This window comes from Sceloporus occidentalis, unplaced genomic scaffold (genome assembly GCF_023333645.1).
Source record: "Sceloporus occidentalis isolate IW3139 unplaced genomic scaffold, rSceOcc1.0.p SCAF_6, whole genome shotgun sequence".
Taxonomy (NCBI): domain Eukaryota; kingdom Metazoa; phylum Chordata; class Lepidosauria; order Squamata; family Phrynosomatidae; genus Sceloporus; species Sceloporus occidentalis.
Window position 1 is genome coordinate 36,740,859 of NW_028316986.1, and position 24,912 is coordinate 36,765,770.

Below are 24,912 nucleotides of genomic sequence, written 5' to 3' on the forward strand. Positions count from 1 at the left end.
ATATACCAGGAATTGACATATCAACAGAGACCAGAAGTTCTACATTGATATAACTGAACCAGTGCCTTCCTGTCACTTTGCTAGGAAGGTGGCCAATGTACTACTAGGAAGGTGGCCAATGTAGTTGCAATGAGGGATAAGATGGGAAAGATTTCAAAACTATCTACAAGATTCAGCTTGTATACCAGTTCAGTTCTTCAGAAAATGGACCAATTTGAAGGCTTTTCAATTTTATTCAGGTCTGTAAACCAAATAATCCAGTTTGAGATCGCTTTAACTGCCCTGGCTCAGTGCTAGAGAATCTTGGGAATTGTAGTTTATTGTGGTACCACAGCTCTCTGACAGAGAAGGCTAAATGTCTCACAAAATGACATTTCCTAGAATTCCCTAGCATTGAGCAGTTAAAGTGGTCTCAAACTGGATTATTTCTACAGTATGTTTTAGACCCTAGGCTTCAACCACACTACCGAAATAATGCAGTTCAATACTGCTTTCATTGCCATGGCTCCAAGCTATGGAATTCTGGGATTTGTAGTTTTGTGAGATCTTTAATCTTGTCTTTCAGGGACCTCTGGTGCCACAACAAAGTACAAATCCCAAGATTCTATAGTGTGGAGCCATGGCAGTTAAGGTGGTGTCAAATTCACTCACTCGCTACACAAAAACCAAAAATAGCAAAGAAAGGCAAATGTAATTTATCTGATTTACAAGTGCTTCCTCAGAACACACTGACTAAACAATCCTAGTAAAATGTGCCCAAGGTTAGAAGGTGGACCTGTCTATCCCTCAATCCTGCTCCCTTGTACTCAGCATTTTGCCAGGAATTAAAACAGTGAAACATAAAATAATGCCATTTGAGGAGACAAGGACTGCATCCACACTGCAGAAATAATCCAGTTTGACATCACTTTAGCTGTCACAGCTCGGTGCTATGGAAATCCAGGAATTGTAGTTGTGGCATCAAAGCCCTCTGACAGAGAAGGCTAAATGTCTCACAAAATTACAATTCCCAGAATTCCATAGCATTCAGATATGGCAATTAAAATTGGTGTCAAACTGGATTTTTTCTTCAGTGCAGATGCAGCCAAGGTGTCTGCATTTCTGAAGCAGAGAGCAGTTCATGTCGAGGCCAGTTTTCATTCTGGTTACTAAAGAGTTCACCCCAGTGAACTAGTTTGAAAAGGCAAAATTTGGGTTTTGTTTGAACTTAATGTGTATCTCTAATTCCTGAACATTTTGGTAAGGAAGGGTAAGAGAAGTAACTCTGTCTCACATGTATGACTGAACTAGATCCAAGTGCACAATAACAACAATTTCAGCCTTACTAAAAATACAGAAATCAGTTTGACTTAGTCTGCCATCACTCCTCTAACATGAAAACAAAATCATGATAGTTAAATTTTAGTGACACTGCATTCCTTTCTTCAGTTATGGCCCTATCTGAAATGTCTGTGGCATATAAATTCCATAGCTTCCATTGTACTATGAATGATAAGTCCCTATTTGTAATAGAAGAACAACTGATTACTTCCTCACTTGAGTTCTTTGAAAGTAAATACTATGGGTGCAACCTTGCCATCAGTTATGCAGAAATATTTCTAGTTGATGCCAAAGGGACTGTGGTTTAGATAACTAAAGATGTGACTTCTTTATATATTATAACCACAACTCAAATATGCATACATTATTATTAATGTTTATGTGAAGTATATGGTCATGAAAGTCATTTAATCAAGGACAGTCATAGGAAAGGCTAAGGATACATTAAAACAATTAATTTGGCTGACTTTCCACAAGGAAAGAGGTCAAAGTATGCTGAATGTGATACACTATAGTCCTTGATTCTATGATGCCTTGCTTCAGGAGTGCATTAAATGGTTAATTATATGGAAGGCTAGAAACTCAATGGTTATGGGTCAGTGGACTGTGCAGAGATTAATAAGGCACTGGTCACAGGTAAGAATGAGTTTGCTGGTGTCATACGCTCTCATTCTAGTATCATAAATAGTAATGGGTTTTTCATGGTGAGAGCAAGAAAGGTTGGTGTGTTGTCTTTTTATTTTAAGAGGACTAATGTGAGTGCTTGTGGAGGAGAGGGGTTATAGATTCCTTCTCCTATCTTTTGGGGGAAAATGTAACATTATCAACAAACAGTGTTTTGAGTGTAATACTGTTCATTAAGGTGGCATTTCCCCTCATCTTTAACTAGTTGACCCAGTAAAAGTATCGCTGTTTTGTGGATTTTGGATGTTTATTGTACTTTGCTGTATGATCAACATGGCTAATCCTGGATATGTTTTCTGGAACAGCTGCTAAGAGACCTAATTTAGCAGTATAGGTTTGAAATAGGGAAGAAGCAGTGACTCTCCAAATTTATGGAATTTATGAAGAGAAGGATGGGACAGAACAGAAAGAGAGCTAAAGCACTATGATCCTTCTTTTACCATCTCTAGGGAGTCTGGAATTAATGCTGGTTGCCTACTGATCCTATTTTATTCTTTGAGTGTTAATAAACGACCCCTCACCTAGGACTTGACCATGTCTCCTGCAGTTTGAGGGGCTGTTGGCATAAGCAGCTGGCTTCACATTGTCCTCCTCAGACAACACAGACTAATAACCCTGAATCAGGCAGACTGGATACTGATCTGATGTTCTCAGTCCAATCCTGGCTCAAAGGAGTCTTAGTGTGGATCAGCAATCCCTGTTGTTAGCCACAGCATTTTGTGGAAAAGCTGCTGCAACAGCCAGCAGACCAGATGGCCCTGCACACACCTTGCCTTCCTCTGCTGTTGTCACTACTGAGAGAACCCCTGTCACAGCCTCTGACATAGACAGAGGGTACCTAGCCATGTGAGTGCAGTCAAGCACCCTGCTTCCATGTCAGAGGCTGCAATGGGGGTCTTCTCGGTAGTGACAACAGCAGAGGAAGTAAGAGGCATGCGATTGTAGCTGGTCCATGGAACGGTAGTGAACAGGCATACAAACACCCACCCATCTGCTCACCAGCCCAGGGATTGACCTGGGCTTGGCCTGTGCCATTGTGGCTTACCCCAAAGTTGAAGATAAACATTAAAGAACTGACTTCCCCTTTCCCTTTGTTCACTCGTACTATTTTAATTTATTGTTTTCTGATTCCTTTGTCAGTGGATGTGGATTATGAAAAAAAATCTTACTCTAGATGAATGGTCCCAGTTTAGGGGTGATTATGAACTAAATGAGAGCTCTGGTCTCTCTTGTTTTTGTGTGGCTTTGAACCACTTCTGACCTATAGCAAGCTTAAGAGGGAATCTTATAGCAAGCTTAGGAGGGGACCCCATGGTTTGCTTTGCAAGATTTGTTCAGAGAGGGCTTGCTCTCTAAGGCTGAGAGATTGTGATTTGCCCAAGTATATTTCCATGGCTGAGCAGGGATTTGAACCCTGGTCTCCAGAGTCCAATGCTCAAATCACTACACCACACTAGCTGTAGCCAGAGATTAATAGAACTGGATTTATTCCATCTAAGAACTGCAGCTGATATGTCTTGCTCTCCATTATCCTTAACTATTATCTCAAATAACTGAATTACCAGAGCCTCCTATTTTCAGCTATTAACTATTTAAAAACAGAAGAGCATTTATGTTTACTCATTTTAAATTGCTGCCCTCAGCTATACTACCTGGCCTATTTAACAAGATTCCATGCAGTTCCTTGTTGAACTGGAGAAACAGAATCTGTGGGCCATGTTGTTAAATATTACAGTTCGTTTAGGGAGCCCAGAGGAAGGTTGATCTCTTTTAGCAATTGTTCCTGGAACACACAACAAAAATCTGTGTTGTTTTTTTTTCTGGTTAACAGATGACTTTATCCATATTCATTGTTATTGTCAGTACGAATTAGAAAGATTGCCCCTTTGTCTTCTCTGTGATTTTATTTTTTAACCTATTGTATATGGATGCAATTATATCAACTTTTATTGGCTTTATTGTGTTCACTGTTATTGGTTTGTGAGTGTAATAAACTATTATCCTCCTCTTTTCTATTTTATTTCTCCTCACTCTCCCTGCCCCTTTTCCTTTTGTTCCTTTCCTCTTATTTCCCCTTCCTTTTTATTGTTCCAGCTCTATAGGATAGAAAGGATCTATGACACACTATATTGGGTTGTTTGCTGTTTTACTGTCATTACAGAATAATGTAAATTAGCCAGGGAATTTATGACTGGAAAGGAGTTTTGACAGAGAAGGATATTTATCATACAGTTGAAGGCTTATTATTTCTTTGGAAGTTAAGTGCTTTTGTTCTATTGAACATGAGTGCACCTCTAAACACCATTGGTATGCAATTCTTAATTGTTAAATGATTTCCCAAATAGTTTTTTGTGGGTTTTTCGGGCTATGTGGCCATGTTCTAGAAGAGTTTATTCCTGACAATTTCCCAAATAATTACATTACTGTGTATTTTGCCACAATTTTATTATCTATCAAGATGGCATTATTTTCTGCTAAATTAATAAACTAATCAATTTCTTTCAAACCTAAGAGTTTATCACATGACACTAAAATGCAGAATTTTAACAGATTAAAAGTGTTTTTGGCAGATATTCATCACATGGTGTTCGTCCTGCTGCTGCCTTGCATTCCATTTGTTATTGTAGTGCACCTTTTCACTGGCAGGTAAACCCTGTCAATAAGCCCTCAATCTCACTGCTATTCCATTTTTGCCTTGGTGTGGTAAGTCCCTTCTGTGGAAATCATGCTTCTCAGGCAATCATGTGGTGCAAGTGCACATGATTTTGCTCCACTCCTCCCCGCTAGCAGTGATCAAGCTAGAATACTTTCCCAAAGCCAGCAGCTGTGTGCACAATTTCCACCTGGAAAGCCATGTTTGGCAGTGCAGAAAACAAATCAGAAAACATAAATTGTCTGACAGAGAAGGCTAAATATCTCACAATACTACAAATCCCAGAATTTCATAGCATTGAACCATGATAGTTCAAGTGGTGTCTAACTGTGTTATTTCAACAGTTCAAATGCAGCCCCAGTCTGTCTCCCAGTCCTTGCATGTCCCACCTGTGCAACATCACAAGGTCCCATCGCAGACCCAGGTTTTAGCCCTGAAATCTCATGGAATGGGATTCTACTAGTAGACAACCCTAATCTCTCCAAAGTATGTGCCTCTCACTGAATATCATTATCCTCTTGTGAGGCATTCCACATTTGTGGGGGGAAACTATTTTAATCACTTGCTGTTTGCATGTTAATATTTGATTTGGAATGAAAATTGAGAGAACACAAAGGGAAGTTGGCAGATCTAAAGCTTGGCAAGAGATAATGAATTTATATAGCAAACACATGAGAACAAGAAACACATCACTTTAACATGAAAGGGCTTCTCTGCACATGTCAGGAAGAATTTGTCTGGGGCCTTGTTCTCAACAAGACAAAAAAATATGCACATGCCATGTTAACAGAGGAGAAATCAAAGGACGACGTCCAGGAGGACAAGCCAGCTCAGACAATTTATCTGCATAATATGTGACAAACCAATGGCAACATCTAAGCTAGCAACAAAACTTGCTGATGAATCTACCAATTATGGTGCCACTTTTGTTGGAAATTTGTCATTCTGTATTTTTTTTTCTATTGAGGAAATGAAAGTGGGAGGTGATTGTATGATAACTTAACTTTTGAGGCAATTAAGAGAAAGCAGTTTCATTTCTTCTTCCTTTACAGAAGGGGTGGGCAACTGCATGAGGGCCAGAGGGCGATTTCCCCCTAGACTCCTCTGCAGGTTGCACCTGCCTCAAACCAAACCCAAATACATCCACTTTCTTCTGCAGCCACTCTCAAAATGGTGAGAGGAAGAGACATGCCTTCACTTCCTGGCACCATTTTGAGAGGTACTGCAGAGGAAAATGCTGAATATCTTCACTTGACATCTACAGAATTTGGAGAATAGTCTGTGAAGATAGGAAAACCCAGGCAGGTTTGTGTGAAAAGATATGGTAATTCAAGGAAATCTGCTGCAAAAGTGGGATATAAGTATAATGAAAAGAAATACAAGCCTCCTGTTACCTTCTATAAGTCTTGGTTGCCAAGGATGTTAAATATGCTACTTGTCAGACAGAGAAAAAGAACAAAGTAGACTGAATGGTGAGTCAGGAAGTTATGTTACCCTGGCCTGTAAATCTGGTCCCTGGCCTGGCCTGCCCAGCCCAATACTCCCCACAAGTTCTTTACATTTGACTAGGACTGCAAAAACAGCAAGTGTTTTGCATACCTGAATCCACAATCTATGGCTCTGAGACTGAGCTTTTGTATGGATGGTAAAGCCCTGATACAAAGTCATGCAAAAAAGAAAGAGAAAAATCAGGTGAGAGCACAGCAACTCCAAGTGGCCTTTAGCTGTCAATCATATTTGTATTTCTTTATAATGAGTTGTGGTGATTTGTTAACTGTGGAAATGTGCAGAAGGTCGAGTGTGACGGCAAGGTCTTATCGCCTCTATGCCCACTGGGTGACTGACCAACCAATTTCCAATGATGCTATGAAGCATCATAAAGTTTAGTTCCATGTGCATTGTGATGATAGTTGCATCTATATTTAAAGCTTTCTGTCACTGAAGCACTCTTGGTGTTGTCAGGCTGTCTGTTGGGCTGGATGAGCTGCAACTTCTTGCAATTGAATGTCAATAAGACCAAAGCAATTTTGGTTGATTCATAGCACCAGCTTAAGCATATTCACTTTCACAGATTACATTTGACAGATAGTTACCTTCAGTTGAACTCTGTGGTTAGAAGCCTTGGTGTATTCTTGACAGAGAGCTTAAGAGTCGATGTCTAATGTTTATTTCATGTCTTATTTTCACCCACCTAATACTGCACGGGGATGTCCACATCTTAATATAGTCAGAACAGATATTTTAGTCAGTCCAGCTGTTATCTTTAGGCATGGTGAAATTTTGATTCAGTTGCAATATGGCTATAGATGCTTGGCTTTCCAATTGACAGTTTTTAATTTCAAAAGATAATCTGACTGACAACTGTAAGGGTGTTCCTCCCACCCCCACTCAAGTGCTAAGTAATAAATCTAGGAACAGCAAATGAACTAGAGGACAAAACTATATAAAGGGAGTAAAACTGAAAAGACATACGGTGAAAGGCCATTGTTCAATAGTGGAACACATCTGTTATAAGGAGAAGGTTGTCACAGGTCATCCCTCGCATCCCTAGTTAAAATGATATCAAATATAGCTGCCAACACTTTAAAAATGAAAATCAGGACACATGTGTGCAAACAACATCATAGTGTGGCCAAATTGATAGAAATTATTAATGAGGAAGAACACACAAACTGAGGAGAGTTAATGTTTTTCCTCCTCATTGTAACCTGAACCTCATATCAGTGGCCCTCATTCCCCCAATTTTGTTGTTGTTAGCTGCCCTTGAGTAAACCTCAATGCATGGTGACCCTATGGAAGAGACATCACCAAGCTCCGCTACCCTCCATTGCTCTGCTTAGGTCTTGTAGATTCGGGTCCCATGACCTCCCTGATTGAGTCTAGCCATCTGACATACAATGTTCTTCGCTTTCTACTGCCTTCTACCTTTCCTAGCATCATAATCTTTTCTAATGAGTCATGGCTTCTCATTATGTGGTTGAAGTATGACAGCCTCAATTTAAACATCTTCACTCACTTCCAGGGAGAGTTCAGCCTTGATCTGTTCAAGGACCCATTTGTTTGTCTTTTTGACTGTCCACCAGTATTCTCAGCACTCTTCTCCACACCCCATCTCAAATGAGTTGATTTTCTTTTTATCTGTTTTCTTCACTGTCCAACTCTTACATGCTGATGGGGAATACAATAGATCGGACAATTCTAACTTTAGGACTCAATTGTATATATTTACTCGTTAGGATATTGTCTAGTTCTTTCATGGCTACCCTTCCCATTCCTAGTCTTCTGATTTCTCCAAGGTATGGAAAATCTTTTAACTATTTTGATTTCCTCATTGTCTAGGTTGAATTTGCAGGCTGTTAAAGAAGGCCCCTTCCTTTCTTAGCAGGAAGCTGTTAAGAAGCTACAGGTGGCTGTAAAGCAGAGGTAGGCAAAGGACAGCTCTTATGCCCCTCTTTTTTGGCCTCCTGAAGGACAGGAGGAGACCAAGGGTGTATCCACACTGCAGAAAGAAAGCAGTTTGACACAACTTTAACTGTGATCACTCTATCCTACAGAATCCTGGGAATTGTAGTTTGGTGAGACATCAAGGCTCTCTGACAGACCAGGCAGAATACCAGTCAAACTACAAATCCCAGGATTCCACGCGATAGAGTCATGACAGTTTAAGTAGCGTCAAACTGCTTTATTTTTACAGTGTGGAAGAGCTGCTTGCCCTTCCCAATAGGCTCAGGGACAAGCAAACTGTTCCAGCCTCTCCTAGTTTATCTGCTATTCCACATTAATAACTTTTGCCATCTTGATCACATTCTGATGTTGTTTGGCTCCATGTGTTCCATTTTTCATCTCTACAATGTTGGAGGGTATATTTTAGTTTCAGTACCTGGACTTTTTTTTTTTAAATCTATTTTTTTAGTTGACCCCAGGAATGCAGCTCCTATCAGTCCTAGTCCCCATATCAAATGATAGGGATGATGAGAGATGCAGTCCAAAAATATCTGACTGACCACAAGGCCCCCAACTCTGTCCTAGACAGTTTTCTTATTGCTATAATTTTTAGTTTGTTCTATTTTTACATTTTAATTGTTGCTATTTTATTCTACACATTTCTGTGACCGTTTGGGCAAAAAAAGGTAGTAAATGTAACAAATAAAAAATACATACTACAAACTGGTGGTCTCACAGGCCTGTCATCAAAGAACTGGTCACGTACACACATACTTAATGCTAATAGTAATTAAGCTTCCTTCCATTATTTTCCTTCTCCAAAAGAAGAAGAAGAACGGGTGGCCCTCCAGATGTTGTTGGGCTGCAACATACAGTATGTCATGCCTTTCCATTGCCCATGTTGACTGAGGCTGATATGAATTGCAGACTGTGATATTCTGTACTTATGCAACATTTTTGTTTTTATTAGAGAAATAAACTAAGATAAGGATATCTATGTAATAAATGCACTACAGTAAGTGATATATTAGGAGGAGTGAGAGCATGGAATGTTGGGAGTGACTGGTGATTGGCTGAAATATTTGAAGACATTTTTAAAGTCTAGCTGGGTGTCAGAGGGTGGGTCTATACCAGCCAGAATACTCTGGGATGCTCACAGAGTATTCTGGCCTCAAATTCCCCCTGTTACCTGGGCACTCTGCAGTGACACCAGGCAGCTGTCTACATATATGTCTCATTGTGCTGCCCAGCACCATGGTTGCAAGTCACTCTCTCTGAGGTTGAAAATGAGGAACTCAGTGTTGGTCACATGGCTGGCCACCTTGTTGTGACCAATGTGCACCATTGGTGGTAGATAGCACAGTGGGCCATGTATGTAAACAGCCATCTGCCATCACTCCAGAGTGCTCTGGATTTTCCTGGAAAATCTGGAGCAAAAAGTAAGTTATTTTAAACCAGTTTCAGGGAGGCATGTCCCAGATTCAGAATGGAACTGGCCTCTCATTGGGGCTTTGGCCATGCATTGTGTGGATATGGTGCCATGAGGGCAGGTGGAACCAGTTTAAATAGCTTGTGTAGACATGCCCAGACAGAATAAGAGATATGAGAGTTGAAGTTGGGAACATAAATGAAAGATGTGAGTTAGAGTTAGTTAGGGTTGGTGAGGTTTAAGATGTTTTAGATAAGTAATTTTTAACTGTACAGCACACCCACACCATATGTGGCCTCGCCATATGTGGATTTGAGGTCACATGTATGGCGCACACTAATATGGTGAATGAACGTGTGCCACGCCACGCGCTGCAGGAATGCACCCCATTCAAACAAATGGGGCTTGATCTTACATGGAATTTGCCTTACACGTGGGGGGAACAGAATGGATCCCCGCATAAGGCAAGGGCATACTGTATGCTGAACTTTTGTTTAATAAATGATTTTTTGTATTATACATTTGTGCTACATCGGTGTTACTGAAATACTTGAATTCAGACACATGGTATCCATGATGGCAACAGTTATTCAAGAATGGTGGCATCCAGTGTCTAGATTAGATGAATGAAGTTCCTCACAGGAACCAGGATGACATCTAGGAGTTCCACCATTTGATGCCATAGAAGCAGGACAGAAGGGGGTCCTCCCATTTGGTGGCATATGTGGAGAATAAGTAGAAGCCCTCACAGAGACAAACAACATCTGGAGGACTGAAGATTTTCCAACTCTGCATATACAGTGGTACCCCGGGATACGAATTCACCGCGTTACGAAATTTCCGGGGTACGAAAAAGTTAGATTTAAAAAAAACTGTTCCGGGTTACAAAGGATTTTTCGGGTTACGAAAATCTTTTCGGCGCGTTTCGGCGCGAAATTCAAAGCGCGGCTAGCAGCTAGCGGCTTTCCAGCGGCTTTTCGGGTTGCGAAATGTATCGGGTTACGAACGGCGCCGCGGAATGAATTAAATTCGTAACCCGAGGTAGCACTGTATATATATTTTAAAAAACTTATTTAATGAGGCTGCATCTTTTAATGATCTTGTGTTTAGTACATTAATTGTGCCACCAAGACAGATCCTTTACCACTTCAGTGTAACTGTTGAAGGTAGGATTGAAATATAAATGATTTGCAGTGTGCTATCCAGCCACAACAAAGACAACTCATTGCTAGCTGCCATTGTTCACATGCTCTGTGCTGAAGCAGATCTTTTTCCAACAGTTCACTATTGTACCCCTCCAACTCCATTTAAATCCATTTAAAAAAAAAACACTCTCTGATTATCTGAAGGGAAAAGAACCTAGTATTTGTTGGATCTTTTGCATCTTCATTTATCACCTTAATATGCAATAGATTCAATGGCATCTGTAAGGCAGGGGTACAACCAGGGCAAAAAAAAGACCTGAAAAAAGTACAGTGGAAAGGGGGAAAATAGAGACATGTCTCCTAACCTTTCCCTCTAAGGATTTGCCCACAGCTCTGCAAAGCAATGGCAGAGACAGAAGACAGAAAAAGAAACCTCATCAGGGGATCAGAGTGACAGAACTGTCATAAAACAGAGGATCCAGGGAGGATAAAGGAGGATTGGTAAAGAATAGTGAGGGGGAAAGGCAAAAGAATAGGGTCGGGAGGAGCAAGTTATCTCTTTGCCTTTCTTTCTTTTGCCTCAGGCCCATATCGGCTTTTCCCTTTTTTGACTTAACTGGGATGAATTTTAATTGCAGCTTCTTGGTGCATTTCATAGGCCGTATATTTTCCACTTGTGTGGAGTGGATTTCCCATTCATCACAGGATAGCAGGCAAAAATCCCTCGAGCATTTTAGCTTTTTCTTTCAAAGTTAGAAAAAGAAATCAATAACTTTGGGACCATTTTGGCTGTCTATTACATACTCTCACATGTGTAGCAAATCTAATACTTATATGATTACTTGATCCTGTCTGTTCACCATATCCATATACAGATTTCAGACTGCTATACACGCTTCATGCAACAATATTCAGATCATTACTTTCACAGGGTGCTTGGAGTTTGTTTCAGAAGTTGTATATAGGGTGCAAATGCAAACTAGCTTTTGAAAATTTGCCCTTTTAAAAACTCTCAATATGTCAACCATTCACTAGCAAATCCCTTCCCCTCTTCAAATCCTCTCTTTATCCCACCAGTGATCAAAGTCTTCGGCTATTTCTTTGGCTAAACAGAAACATTCAAAATATCCCAACTACTTTGTATTGCCCTCAACGTCTACACAAACTCGCTCTGTTGAATCAGTCAAAATGTTTATAGGATCATTTCAGCCTTCTTCTTTTTCCCTTCCTTCCTTTCTTTTCCCCCCATTTCTGCTGCAAATTCAGTATCATCCTTCACCAATATTACTACCTTTCTTCCAGCTTTATATTAGTTCTCTCCCCTCACTAAAACTCTTTCTCTATCTTGGCATTTTAAATCCCCTTTCATTTTCTTGGTTGTCTCTCTTATTCCAATAATATCTTTCTTATCCTTGAAAACATGTCACTCCAATTCAGCAGTCTTATTACATATGCTCCTAGCATTTGTCTAAAAGATATTTTAGCTTTTCTCTTTGCCCTCCTTTACTTTTCTTTCTCACTATCTCCTACAATGTTAATCCCTTCTCAACGGGAAATGGTTTTCCTTCAATCCAAGTCTTTCCTTTTGTGCACAGTGCCACTAGTTCAACCAGAATCTCTCAAAGAACCATGTAAATTAAAAGAAAGGAAGGAACCAATGATGGGACTCAGGTGAGCACCTGAAGCAATTAACTCAATGTTGAAGAACAAGCTCTGTATTAATACAAATTTAACCTCACAGAGTGAGATCAGAAAGAAACCAGAATGTGGTCTGATTCTGAAGCTGCCTCAGCTACTCCAGGAAGTTCCTTACAAGCACCTAGCTAAGAGCTTTTAGTGCCCATCTTTACCATACAGGGAATGTTCTGAATGTAACAAATCAAGTGCATAATTAACTGCCTAGACAAAAAGAATCTTAGAAAAGCCATCCAACTGTTTTTTTAGGATGAGTGTGTTTGTTATTTTATTTTATGTGAATAAAAATATTTTTTTTAAAAAAAGAGAAAAAGTCATATAGTCGAGAGGATGTTACTATGATGTACAGTTGGCCCTGAATTCCCCTCATTATCTCTGTACTCTGGAGCAACATTGAGTGGCTGTCTACATACATGTCCTACTATGCTGCCCAGTGCTGCTGCTGGCACAAGTCACTCCTTCTAAGGTTGAAAACAAGGCTTGCAGCATCAATCACATGGCCTGTTACAGACTGCCAAAATAAAGCTGCTTCGGGTCTCTTTGGAGGTATGCTACTTAAATGATGCATGGGTCCTAAGAGTCCGGAGGTCATGCCAAAGCCACACTCCATTCCTAAACACTGGAGTGCAGCTTTGGTGCAGCTTCCGGATTCTTAGGATGCATGCATCATTTAAACAGCATACCTCCAAAGAGACCCGAAGCAGCTTTATTTTGGCAGTCTGTAACAGGCCATGGTTAGGCACTTCATTGTGACCTTAGTGGCAGTGATGGCCAGCATCAGCAATGCCAGGCAGCACAATGAGATGCATGTGTAAACAGCCACTTGGTGTCACTACACAATGCTCCAGATTTTTCTGGAAAATGCAGAGCAAAAGCATTTGGGATGGTTCAGATTTGATGTGGTATTGGCTTCTTGTCATGAAGATAGTCCCTACTCAAATCAAGGCTTTGGCCCTGTATTATGATTCAAAGGTGGTACAAGATTCCATTTTATAAATTTAAAGAAGAAGGAACATGTTCCCCCTCAAATGTTCTTGCAGCCTAGCCTATGCTGGGGATGATTGGAAATGTAGTACAACAACATCTGAAGGGACACATATTTCCTATCCCTGATTCTCCAGTTCACGTGCATTAAAATGCACCCAAAGCCAAACAATAAAGGAACAACACACTGTCAGAGTGCCAAACTGTTGGCTGTCATGGACAGTTTGGTCAAACAGTGGTGGGGGGAGGAGGAGAGGAACTCTAAATAACTGCACACTGCAAAGTGAGTCATGTGCTAACTAAAAGTGGTCCTTATAGCCTTACAAAGTTACTCGGTATTCATGCTGCCGTTGGATGCCCTAAAGAAGACAGAGAACAGGATGATATTCCAGTCATTATCATTTTCTATCCACTGCAAATGATTTTTAAAAGGCTATGCTTTATCCATTCATAATGCAGGGGAGAAGTGGAATCTCCATGGAGCACTGACAAATCAGAATATTCCTCATCACTATCACCAGCTAGAAGAATCTACTCACACTCTCAGAATATATAAGCTAGATGTAAATATATGAGAGCTAGTGTGGTGTAGTGTTTTGAGCATTGGACTATGACTCTGGATACCAGAGTCTGAATCCCTACTTGGGCATGGAAATCCACTGAGTGACCTTGCTGAAGTCACCATCTCTTACCCTCTGAGGACTGAAATGGCAAACCATCTCTGAATAAATTTTACAAGAAAATCCTGTGATAGGTGTGCCTTAGAGAGCCAGTGTGGCATAGTGGCCTAGCCTTTCTTCACTCACACCATCTCTTCAGTGTGAACCTCTGGAGCACAGGTGAACACCATTGCTTGTGTCATCCCCCAGGGTCTCACGTGGTATGTATGGTCTGCAACTCCTGCACTCCCATAGTGATGCCCCTGAGTCTACTATCAAGTTTTAATTAGAAATTCAAATAATCTTGCAAAGAAGCGTTTCTGTTTGAGCTGCTAGATGAAGTAGGAATACCATCACAGGAAAAGAAAGAATATTTCTATCAGGTCAGAATACACAGGGTGGCCATTGAGATCCACAAACACCTGGACAACTTCTACAGGAAAGAAGAAACCTTGAAAGTAAATAAAATTTGGCTACCAGTCTTGAAAAACACCAAATCAAGACTCAGCACATGCAAATGAACATCACCCAGGGATATGCTTTTCCCCTAGATGCACATAACCTCCCACCCTGAAGTCTTGCCATTCAAGAACAGACCAACACAGAGATTAACATGTAAATCACGTCCTCCTACAGTAAATATACCCACCCACTTTCATGCCACTAACCTCTGAAGATGCCAGCCAAAGATGCAGGTGAAATGTCCGGAATAAATTCTTCCAGAACATGCCCCCCAAAAACCATAAAAACTATGGATGCCATCCATGACTTCATATTAGTACATCTATACCTTTAATAGTTGTACACCCCAGACTGCCAAAAATACAATAAAATAATAGAGCAAATCAATCCTGAACTCTCAGTAGAATCCAAAATGACCAGAGCGAGGCTATTATATGTTGAACACATCACAAGATAATATGACTCATCGGAAAAGACTAAAATACTCAGTAAAATAGAAGGCAGTATGGAAAAAAAGAAGGCCACATTTCAGATGGATTAACTCACTCAAGGAAGTGACATCTTTGAGTTCACAATAAATGAGCAGGGCTGTCCATGGCCAGGTTTTTAGTGGTCTCTCATTCATAGAGTCACCATAAATGAAAGGCAATTTGATGATAAATAGCAAGAAGAATTTTGGCTGCTGCAGCTTTTATTTTTATTTCAATGCAGTCTTCACTTGCTGCAATCCTCACTTCTAAAACAAATATGAACAATAGCAGAGCCTTAACAATAAGCCATAATCAAGAGATCCTCATCATTGCATCTGAAAACCAATCATGAACAATTTGCTTTCTTGCCACATCATGGCTGTATTTCCCCCTCTAATTACAAAAGAAAACTGGATTCCAAATCTAAGGATCTCTATTACAATATCAAAAGAGGCAAGTAAAGAATTTATCAAGATTCCTTTTAAAACTGAAGCAACAACATCAAAAAGATTTACCAAAATTAATTTCAACACAAAAAGCATTGAGTTCATTTGATGAAGTCTCCTATCAGGCATTTTTCCCAACCCCTTCAGTCTGTTTAAAATTATAATTCTTCTACTGATTTGAGGTTCTAGCCCTCCACCTTCCAAACTGTATGTAATCATGTAAATTAGCAGAGAAATATAGATGTCAAATGAGGCATTGTTATTGAAGAAAATCTTTGTTCTTTATCAATGCAAAGAATAAGAAACTACTTGCAGAGATAAGAGAGATTAGAATTACAAAGTACGTAATGATTAATCCACAGGGTGAAGTAGATATACTTTTTAGTCAGATGCATTAGGGCATATTCCCTTGGGCTTTGCCAGTCCCCCATATTTCAGATGTCCCCATTGACCAAATCCATATAAACCACAGAGCATCCATGCTGACAAGCAGTTAACGTGAAAGCCAAAGACATCTACAGAAGCTCCCATGACAGTGAAAATAGTGGAGTCCATACAGCAAAAATATAAAACTTCAGCATATATTTTTTTTCAAATTTGTTATTACTTCCATTATGTTTGTGCATTGAAGCACATGCTATATCTCCTGGGGAATTCTTTACCCCAACTGCATTGAAATTAATAGGGGTGCCCAAGAATACAAAAAGCTATGCCCACAAAGTTTTCATTCTGTTCAATCAATATCATGGTAGATACAGAGTCCTATTTAGGCATGAAGCCTGAACATGGTACATTTCCTTGTCACCAGAATCATGGAACCAGATCCTAGCTCATCAGTTCCCAACCTTGCTAATTTAGGGAGAGTTCAGCTCATTTTCACTTTAATTTGAGATGTTCCATGCAACTAGGGGTAGGGATGTGCACATGTATAGGATCTAACTCTGTAGACAACTTCCATTTCTACATCCCATTTGTGCATGGCTTTAACTTTTAGAAAGCAAGCCAATGTTAGCTTTTTTTCCTTAAATGTGTAGATTTGCATACATCTTTTAAATTACAGTACACACGCTACCTGAAGGAGTTCCCTTCATTGAATAAATCATGTTTTGCCCATGTCATTAGGCTATTTGAAATGTCCCCACTTTTTTACACACGCTTTTCAAGTGTGTACAGTTTCCCCCAAAATTTATTTTCAGTGATCCACATGAGGATTCCAGAGTACAAACTACATTTTCCCTCTGAATAAAATCAGTTTCTTCTCACATCTCTAATTGGGAAACTTTGCTTCATCAGGCTTCCCAGTCATGCAGGGAGGTCAGAGACATAAAACTGGTATACATGGGATGGGGATCAGCATGAACAAAACCATCCCACTGCACAGTTTCAGCTCTTCCACACACAGGTGAATGCCCAACCAGAATTATACAGCCAACCATTTTACATCTGTATTTGATATGTGGTAAAATCCTCAATACAGGATAGGATGATCCAAATGGCCATGATACCTAACATGATACTGAAAGGAGCTATAAAGCTTTATGGGCTCTTGGTTACATTATAAATATACAGTGGACCCTTGTTATACGCTGGGGTTTGGTTCCAAAATCCCCCATGGATAACAAAATCTGTGGATGCTCAAGTCCCATTAAATATAATGACATAGCAAAATGGTGTCCTTTTTTAAAAATCGAGGTTTGATATTTGAAATTTATACTTTTTTGAACATTTTCAAACCATGGATGCTTGAATCCATACATAAAAAATCAGTGTGTAAGAAGGGCCAACTGTAATTACACCTTAAGAAGTGTCTGGCAAGAAAAGAGAATAAGGCAGCACACATTTCATGTGCAGTTCTAGGTAAAAAAAAAAAAAAACAGCTGTAATTTTTCCTTCTCATCAAGAATCAGTGGAACTAGGCAAACCTGGCAATCACCAACAGAAATCTCCCCAGTGATACCTTCAAATAGGCAGATGTTAGCATGGAAGGGTGGGATGCCAGGATTTAAGCATAGGGATTACTAAATGGTCGTCTCAGCATGAGATCAAACTATGGATGTCATCAGGGTGACTATCCAATCAGGAGACACCTAAAGTTAATTGAGAAGGTCTCCTCCCCTTCTATTTAATTGCTAGGAAAATCAGTAGTTTATGAATAAAATTTCATAAATTTTTCTCAGATCAAATTCAAATAATTATTTGGAGATAGGTTTGTAATACCCACCTGACAATTGCTAAAGGAATCCCTAAAGGGACCCCGAGTAAGACCACACCGAAGCCCAATCCAGTTAAAATCTCCAACAGCACGGCAGAGAGGCAACCCACAGAGAAACTGGCCACAGATTTAAGTGATTTAATAATTAATATAGAACAACATGACATCACATCCAGAGTGGACGACCTTAAAAATATGCTGCTTACTACAAAGGATTTGGCCATACCACTGTGGAACTCAATAACTACCGCTGAGGCCCACGATGTAGAGAGGGCTTTAGATATGAGTTCTATTGATGCTCTCTTATCAATGAATAAAAAGGATTTTACAACTATAATCCCAGTACAACCTTTGGAACCTAAGAGAGTTAATACTGTACCCTCCCCGCATGAAGCAACTAACAAACGTAAGGGTCCAGTTCAAACAGAACTCTTGAACATTGATAATGATATGGACTTTACATCAGCCTGACAACTAAGCTTATTAAGTTGGAATATCATGGGCTGGGGAAATAAGTTCCATGATGCAGATTTTGCAAATTACCTCCAAACTTTTAAAATTCTATGTTTACAAGAGACATGGGCCCTTGAAACTAATTTGCCATCTCTCTATGGATTTCAAGCATTTTCTGTCCCCGCAGCTAAAAGTTGTACAAGAGGCCGTGGTAGTGGTGGTCTTACAATATTTATATCGGTAGATTTGCAGGCAGAGATTCAACCAATAACTAGTGCTTTCCCACATTGTATACAGGTGCTAGGTATCAAGAGCAGGAATTTTGGTTTTTTAATCTGTATAAATGTTTATTTCCCCCCTAACTTAGCAAAGAACGTAGGTCCTAATAATATTTGGGATAGTTTATCTGAAACCATATTTTCCTTAGAGAGCCAATATCCCTCTACAAGGCTTTTACTTTGTGGAGATTTTAATGCTAGAATCGGAAATGACTCAAGGCAGGTGGAGAGTACTAACCAAGGATCAACTGCTTATACTGCACCAGTTCCTAGGGTCTCAAAGGATATAATTACCAACAAAGCGGGCTCTAAACTTATAGAAATTCTTTCTTTGCACGGCTTGCTGTGCCTTAATGGAACCCATTATGATCGGACATCGGGTCCATATACGTATGTTACCAACAGGGGAACAAGTACAATAGATTATATAATAGTATCTGCAAACCTGGTTCCTGATATTTGTAGATTTGAAGTTATTAGTCGTGTTGAAAGTGATCATTTCCCTTTGTCATTATTATTTAATACTGGGTCATTTCATCTCCCTGGTACTCCCCAAAATTTAAATTTAAACTTAAATTTAAATGGAATTCATATTGGGGAACGGAGAATACGGTGGTCAATTAATCTGGGTAGTTCAGTCCATCAGATGCTGGAGAGTATTACTTTTAAATCCCTACAATCAGCTATTTTAAATTCCACTTCAGATATTCTACATACCTTCCAAACTATCATTCAAATGCTTAGGCCCAAGTTGGTGAGTAACAAACAATTTAATCCCAACACGGTAGCAACTAACAGATGGTTTGATTTTGAATGTCAAAGTGCTAGGAAAGCACTGATGAAGTGCTCTCGGCAGGCACTTAGAAATAACGACAATATCTCTCCTGAAATCTTAGCCTCTATGCGATCAGCCTATAAGGCACTTTTAAAACACAAAAAAGATGAATATACTAGAACGCAATGGAAACAACTAGCGCAAGCGGTTACAGAAAAAAATGAGAAACAGTTTTGGGATATTACTGCCTCTAGCATGAATAAGATTAGACCGGTTATTATGGGGCATATTACACCACAACAGTGGTTTAGCCACTTTAGTAAGCTCTATGGAGCTACAAATGCAGCGCATTACTCTCCTTCTGTTTTAAAAAATACCGATCTGCCTCAATGGCCTCCAGTTTCAGAATCTGAGATAAAAAAACTGATTGCAGCTCTGGCATTGAATAAAGCCCCAGGAGAAAATATGATGCCCCCAGAAATATACAAAAATTTTTCTGATTGGTGGGCTCCAATATTAGCTAAGGTATTTACCCAAATTAATAACACTGGGATAACTCCAGTAGGCTGGAAGCAGAGTGTAGTCGTCCCCATATATAAGAAGGGAGATAGGCAAGATCCTAATAACTATCGGCCTATAAGCCTGCTGGATGTGGATTCTAAGTTATACAGTAGATATTTATTAAACAGGTTGGAGGATTGGGAATTTAATAACCAGATTATTTATCCTGAACAAGCTGGATTCAGGGAAGGCCAGAGTACTATTGACCACTGTTTGACTCTTTATTATTTAGCCCAGAAAGGTATCGAAGGCCCTACAAAACATCTATTTGTTGCCTTCATTGATCTAGCAGCAGCCTTTGACTCAATTGACAGAAACTTGTTATGGCTTAAACTGGCCAATACCAATATAGACAATCGCTTATTGTTTCTGATTAAGGAACTTTATACCAATACAACAACAAGGATTAGAGTTGGTACTTCTGGCTCATTAACTGATCCCATTCCCACAAATAAAGGAGTTAAACAAGGATGCCTTTTGGCACCAACACTTTTTAATTTATTTTTGAATAATATTATCCCAGTACTTTCTGGCCCAGAATTCTTCCCGCCTACACTTGGATCTAAAAAGATATCTATTTTGTTATATGCTGATGACATGGTTTTAATCTCACTTACACGTATAGGTTTGAGAAGGTTACTTTCCAAGTTAGAGGCATTTTGTTCCAAGGAAAAGCTTGTTATTAACTACAAGAAAACAAAGGTAATGGTTTTTGGGAAAAGACACGCTGTTTTTCGTTGCTCTATTAATGGTCATCAGATTGAACAATGCAGAGAATTTAAGTATCTCGGCATTTACTTTACAGAAAATCTTTCTTGGAAGCCCCATATAGAAGCCAGTAGAGCAGTAGCTGTGAGATTAATTGGAGCAATCCTTAGATTCTATAATCAGGCAGGGGGCCACTTAGTAGCGCCTGCTGTTAAAATATTCCAGAGCAAAGTTATAACCCACATTCTTTATGGCGCGGCCGTATGGGGGTGGGATGATTCCCAACTGGCCAAACTGGAGGCCATCCAGAATATGTTTCTTAGGAAGTTACTCCTACTCCCACCTGGCACGCCTGCAGCCTTGGTTCGGGCGGAGGTTGGCCTTCCTTCTATTAGAGCTCGAATTCATTTTACTTTATTTAATTATTGGAGATCTGTAAAAGACTCTACGGTTAAGGTTTTTCCTAAGTTGTGCTTTCATTATATACCAAGCTGTAAAGTATGGAGCTCAAGATACCAGAGGCTGCTTGAAACATATCCTGCTTTAACTGAAAATCCTTCCAGTTGGAATACAAGAGAGAAACTTCGTGAATATATCTTTAACCAAGATATGCATCTGGATAGACTGACTATTAATAACTCGAAATTTTCTAAATGGTTTAGATTATATAAATTGGACCATCAAATGGCTGTTTATTTAGGGAATCTTACATTTTTAAAGCTTAGACAGGCTTTTACAGCTCTCCGCTTCCAAACAATGCCCTCAGCTATGATTGATGGTAGATATTCACATACACCTAAGGAATCCCGTTTATGTATTTGTGGAGCCCCAGAAATTGAGGATTTACCTCATTATTTGTTTTCTTGCTCACTATATACTGGTCCAAGAACTAAATTTATGGGATCTATTTTGTCCAATTTACAGTCTAATACCATTTCTGAAAAAATTTATTATCTTTTGTCTGATATCGATTCTAAGGTAACTTATAAGGTTTCACTATTTGCTTCAGCAGCAATTAAAATTCGGGCAAGGGTAATGGCAGACATCGCAGTTGATTGCCAGGGGGATGACCTTATCTAAACTTTGAAGCTTTTTCCTTTTTCTTTTTTTTTACTTCTCTTCTCAATGCTTTTAATGGTTGTTAGGTGGATGATTTTACCCAAACTTTGAAGTGTTTTTTTTCTTTTTCTTTTTTTTTTTTTTCTTTTTATCTCTTTTCCCACTTTTTTTAATGTTGTTCTATTTGACTGATCGGAAGTATATTATGTATTATTTGAGGGGATATTTTAAATTGCTGTTATTGGTTTTATATTTTATATTTTATATTTTATCATGCGAATGGCCTTTGGCTTAAGCATCAATAATAAAGATGAGATGAGATAGGTTTGTAGATTTAATGATTTGGAAGAGAAGCCTGGAAATCCTGAGATACTAGGCTGTAGTTGATCTGTTGTTGCTTATAATGGAAGTTCATTCTCCATAGTGAGGAATACCTCACTTCACCAACATGGTGTAGTGGTTTGAGCATTGAACCAGTGTATGAATTCCCACTCAGCCATGGAAGCCCACTGAGTGATCTTGGATAAATCACACTCTCTCAGCCTCAGAGGAAAGCACTGACAAATTGGTCCTGCCAAGAAGACTCTGATAGGTTTGCCTTATGGTCGCCATAAGTCAGAAACTACTTGAAGGCACAAAACAACAACAAAAATTATTTAGCCAGTCACAATAATGCAAAAATGTGTGTCACCTTTTGTGAACTCCAATTTTTTTTAATCAGACATGAAGATGTGTATAAGAGGTGAAGGAAAGGGACAGAGAGAAAAAAGTAACTTCGTGTGTAAGTCATGTTATCTGCATCACATCACCTGAGAGAGTTTTCTCTGTCACATATGAGTTTTTAAGTGTCATATTCAATTATGAAGAATGTTTTGGATTTTGATGAGTTCATATCAAAGAATGAACCAAAATGAAATTATCACACAACCCTAATATCGACTGGAAAAAAGAAAAGGAAATAACTAACTTGATGTTAAAGTTATGTCTGCCTTGGGTCTTTAGATCTAATGGAGGAAAAGTAATCTGATGACCTTGAAACACAGGACTGAAAGAAACTGAGATGTAATGCAGATTAAAAGTCTAGATTTCAGGTTGTGATCTATGTGGATAGTTTGGGTAATGTATTAGAGGTGCCACCTCCTTTTAATGATAGGCTCATTTTTAACAGCTGCATGGTAAACAAATACAATATGATTGTTTTTATGATGGAAATAATTCTGCAGATCACATTTCTCAGGTGCAGATAGATGAGAATTAGATCCTGTTCAAGACTACAAACATAACAGAAAGCCACATATTTCTTCATAAATGAGATGGAGATAATTTGAGATTTTAAAAAAACCGGTATGGTAGAAAGTGACACTTACACATTTGTAAATCAGTAGTTGATTGATATGATCATTCTCACCATTACTGGTAGCCTGTCCAGATTCCTGGTACTTCAGGAACTACTGAAAACTAACTTGCCTTAACAAGATACTTCAGAATGAATATAAGTCTCCAGGACCAGATGAAATACATCCAAGAGTATTAAAAGAACTGACAAAATGTCAGAGCCATTGGCAATAATCATTGAGAACTCCTGGAGAACAAGAAGTCCCAGAAGACTGGAGGAGGGCAAAGGATGTCCCCATCTTCAAAAAGGAAAAAAAAAAAGAGGATCCCAACAATTATCATCCAGTTAGTCTGACATCAATACCAGGAAAGATTCTAGAGCAGATCATTAAACAAAGAGTCTGTGAACATCTAGATGGCAATGCCATACTCACAAAAATTCAACATGGGTTTCAGAGAAACAAATCTTGCCAGACAACTCTTATGTCTTTCTTTGATAAAATTACCAGCTTGGTAGATGAAGGAAATGCTGTGGATATAGTATATCTGGATTTCAGTAAGGCTTTTAACAAAGTTCCCCGTGGAATTCTTGCAAACAAGCTTGTAAAATGTGGGCTAGACAAAGTAACTGTTACATGGATTGGTAATTGATTGACCATCCGAACCAAAGGGTGCTCAATAATGGCTTCTTTTCATCGTGGAGAGAAGTGACCTGTGGGGTCCCACAGGGTTCTGTCCTGGGTCTAGTGCTATTCAACATCTTTATCAATGACTTTGATGATAGAATTGGGGGCATACTCATCAAATTTGCAGATGACACCAAATTAGGAGTAGCAGCCAATACCCCAGAGGACAGAATCAAAATTCAAAATGATCTGAATAGACTAGAAAGCTGGCCAAAGCTAACAAAATGAAATTCAACATTGAGAAATATAAGGTACTGCAGTTAGGGAGGAAAAATGAAATGCATAGATATAGGATGGGGGACATCTGGCTGAATGAAACTACATATGAAAGGGATCTAGGAGTCCAAGTAGACCACAAGTTGAACATGAGTCAGCAGTGTGATGTGGCAGCTAAAAAGACCAATGCAATTTTAGGCTGCATCAATAAAAGTATAGTGTCTAGATCAAGGGAAGTAATAGTGCCACTCTATTCTGCTTTGGTCAGGTCCCACCTGGAATATTGTGTCCCGTTCTGGGCAGCACAATTCAAAAAGTACATTGAGAAACTGGAACGCGTCCAAAGGAGGGCGACTAAAATGGTGAAGGGTCTGGAAACTGTGCCCTATGAGGAACGACTTAGGAAGCTGGAGATGTTTATCCTGGAGAAGAGAAGGTTAAGAGGTGATATCATAGCCCTGTTTAAATATTTGAAGAGATGTCATATTAAGGAGGGAGCAAACTTGATTTCGCTGCTCCAGAGAACAGGACCCAGAACAATGGATGCAAGGTACAGGAAAAGAGATTCCACCTCAACATTAGGAGAATGTTGTTTAAATATTTGAAGGGATGACAGGGCTGTTCGACAGTGGAACACACTCCCTTGGAGTGTAGTGGATTCTCCTTCCTTGGAAGTCTTTAAACAGAGGTTGGATGGCTGTCTGTCGGGGATGCTTTGATTGAGAGTACCTGCATGGCAGGTGATTGGACTGGAGCCCTTGTGGTTTCTTCCAACTCTATGATTCTATGATTCTAAGGCTGGCTTTGTTTATGTGAGATAGTCTAAATTCCCTAGAGGCATCAGATCTCATCTGATCTTGGAAGCTAAACAGTTTCAGCTCTAGTTAATACTTGAATGAGAGACTACCAATGAATACCAGGCTATATTTCAGAGGAAGGAATTGGCAAAACCACCTCTGAGTATTCTTTGCATAAGAAAACCCTAAGATATTTATGGCGTTGCAATATCTTGACAGGCAACTTGCATGTACTGTACATACACACACACCTGTTGCATACTACATTCACATCTACATTTTTATTACATTTTATTGTAACCTCATTATATATTGTTTACAAGTCATCTAGACATTGCATAATACAAACAGCTTTTAAATATCTGAACAGTACTTTTCCTTTTTCTTCACATTTCTTAAACTACAGCTCATTCATCTTGATGGCATTCACTTGATCTGAGC

The 24,912-nt window shown here is 39.3% G+C and overlaps 2 protein-coding genes across 2 annotated transcripts in view; one reads left to right on the forward strand and one right to left on the reverse strand.

The window, feature by feature from the left end:
* USH2A (usherin) overlaps positions 1–24,912 on the reverse strand; it is a 665,032-nt gene that overhangs the window by 613,386 nt on the left and 26,734 nt on the right. The window lies entirely within an intron of this gene.
* Positions 18,102–21,458, forward strand: LOC149310618 (uncharacterized). Its single transcript, XM_089528325.1, has 2 exons — positions 18,102–18,639; positions 21,391–21,458. Exons 1-2 carry the CDS (start codon positions 18,102–18,104, stop codon positions 21,456–21,458), a joined length of 606 nt encoding a protein of 201 aa, XP_089384451.1.

What these genes read in the sequence shown, in the direction of transcription:
- LOC149310618 (XM_089528325.1), top strand. Translation starts at nt 18,102, where the DNA reads ATGGGCTGGGGAAATAAGTTCCATGATGCAGATTTTGCAAATTACCTC. An exon ending in TATAATTACCAACAAAGCGG is followed by an intron (nt 18,640 to 21,390) that starts GCTCTAAACTTA and finishes TTGCTTCAGCAG; the next exon opens with CAATTAAAATTCGGGCAAGG.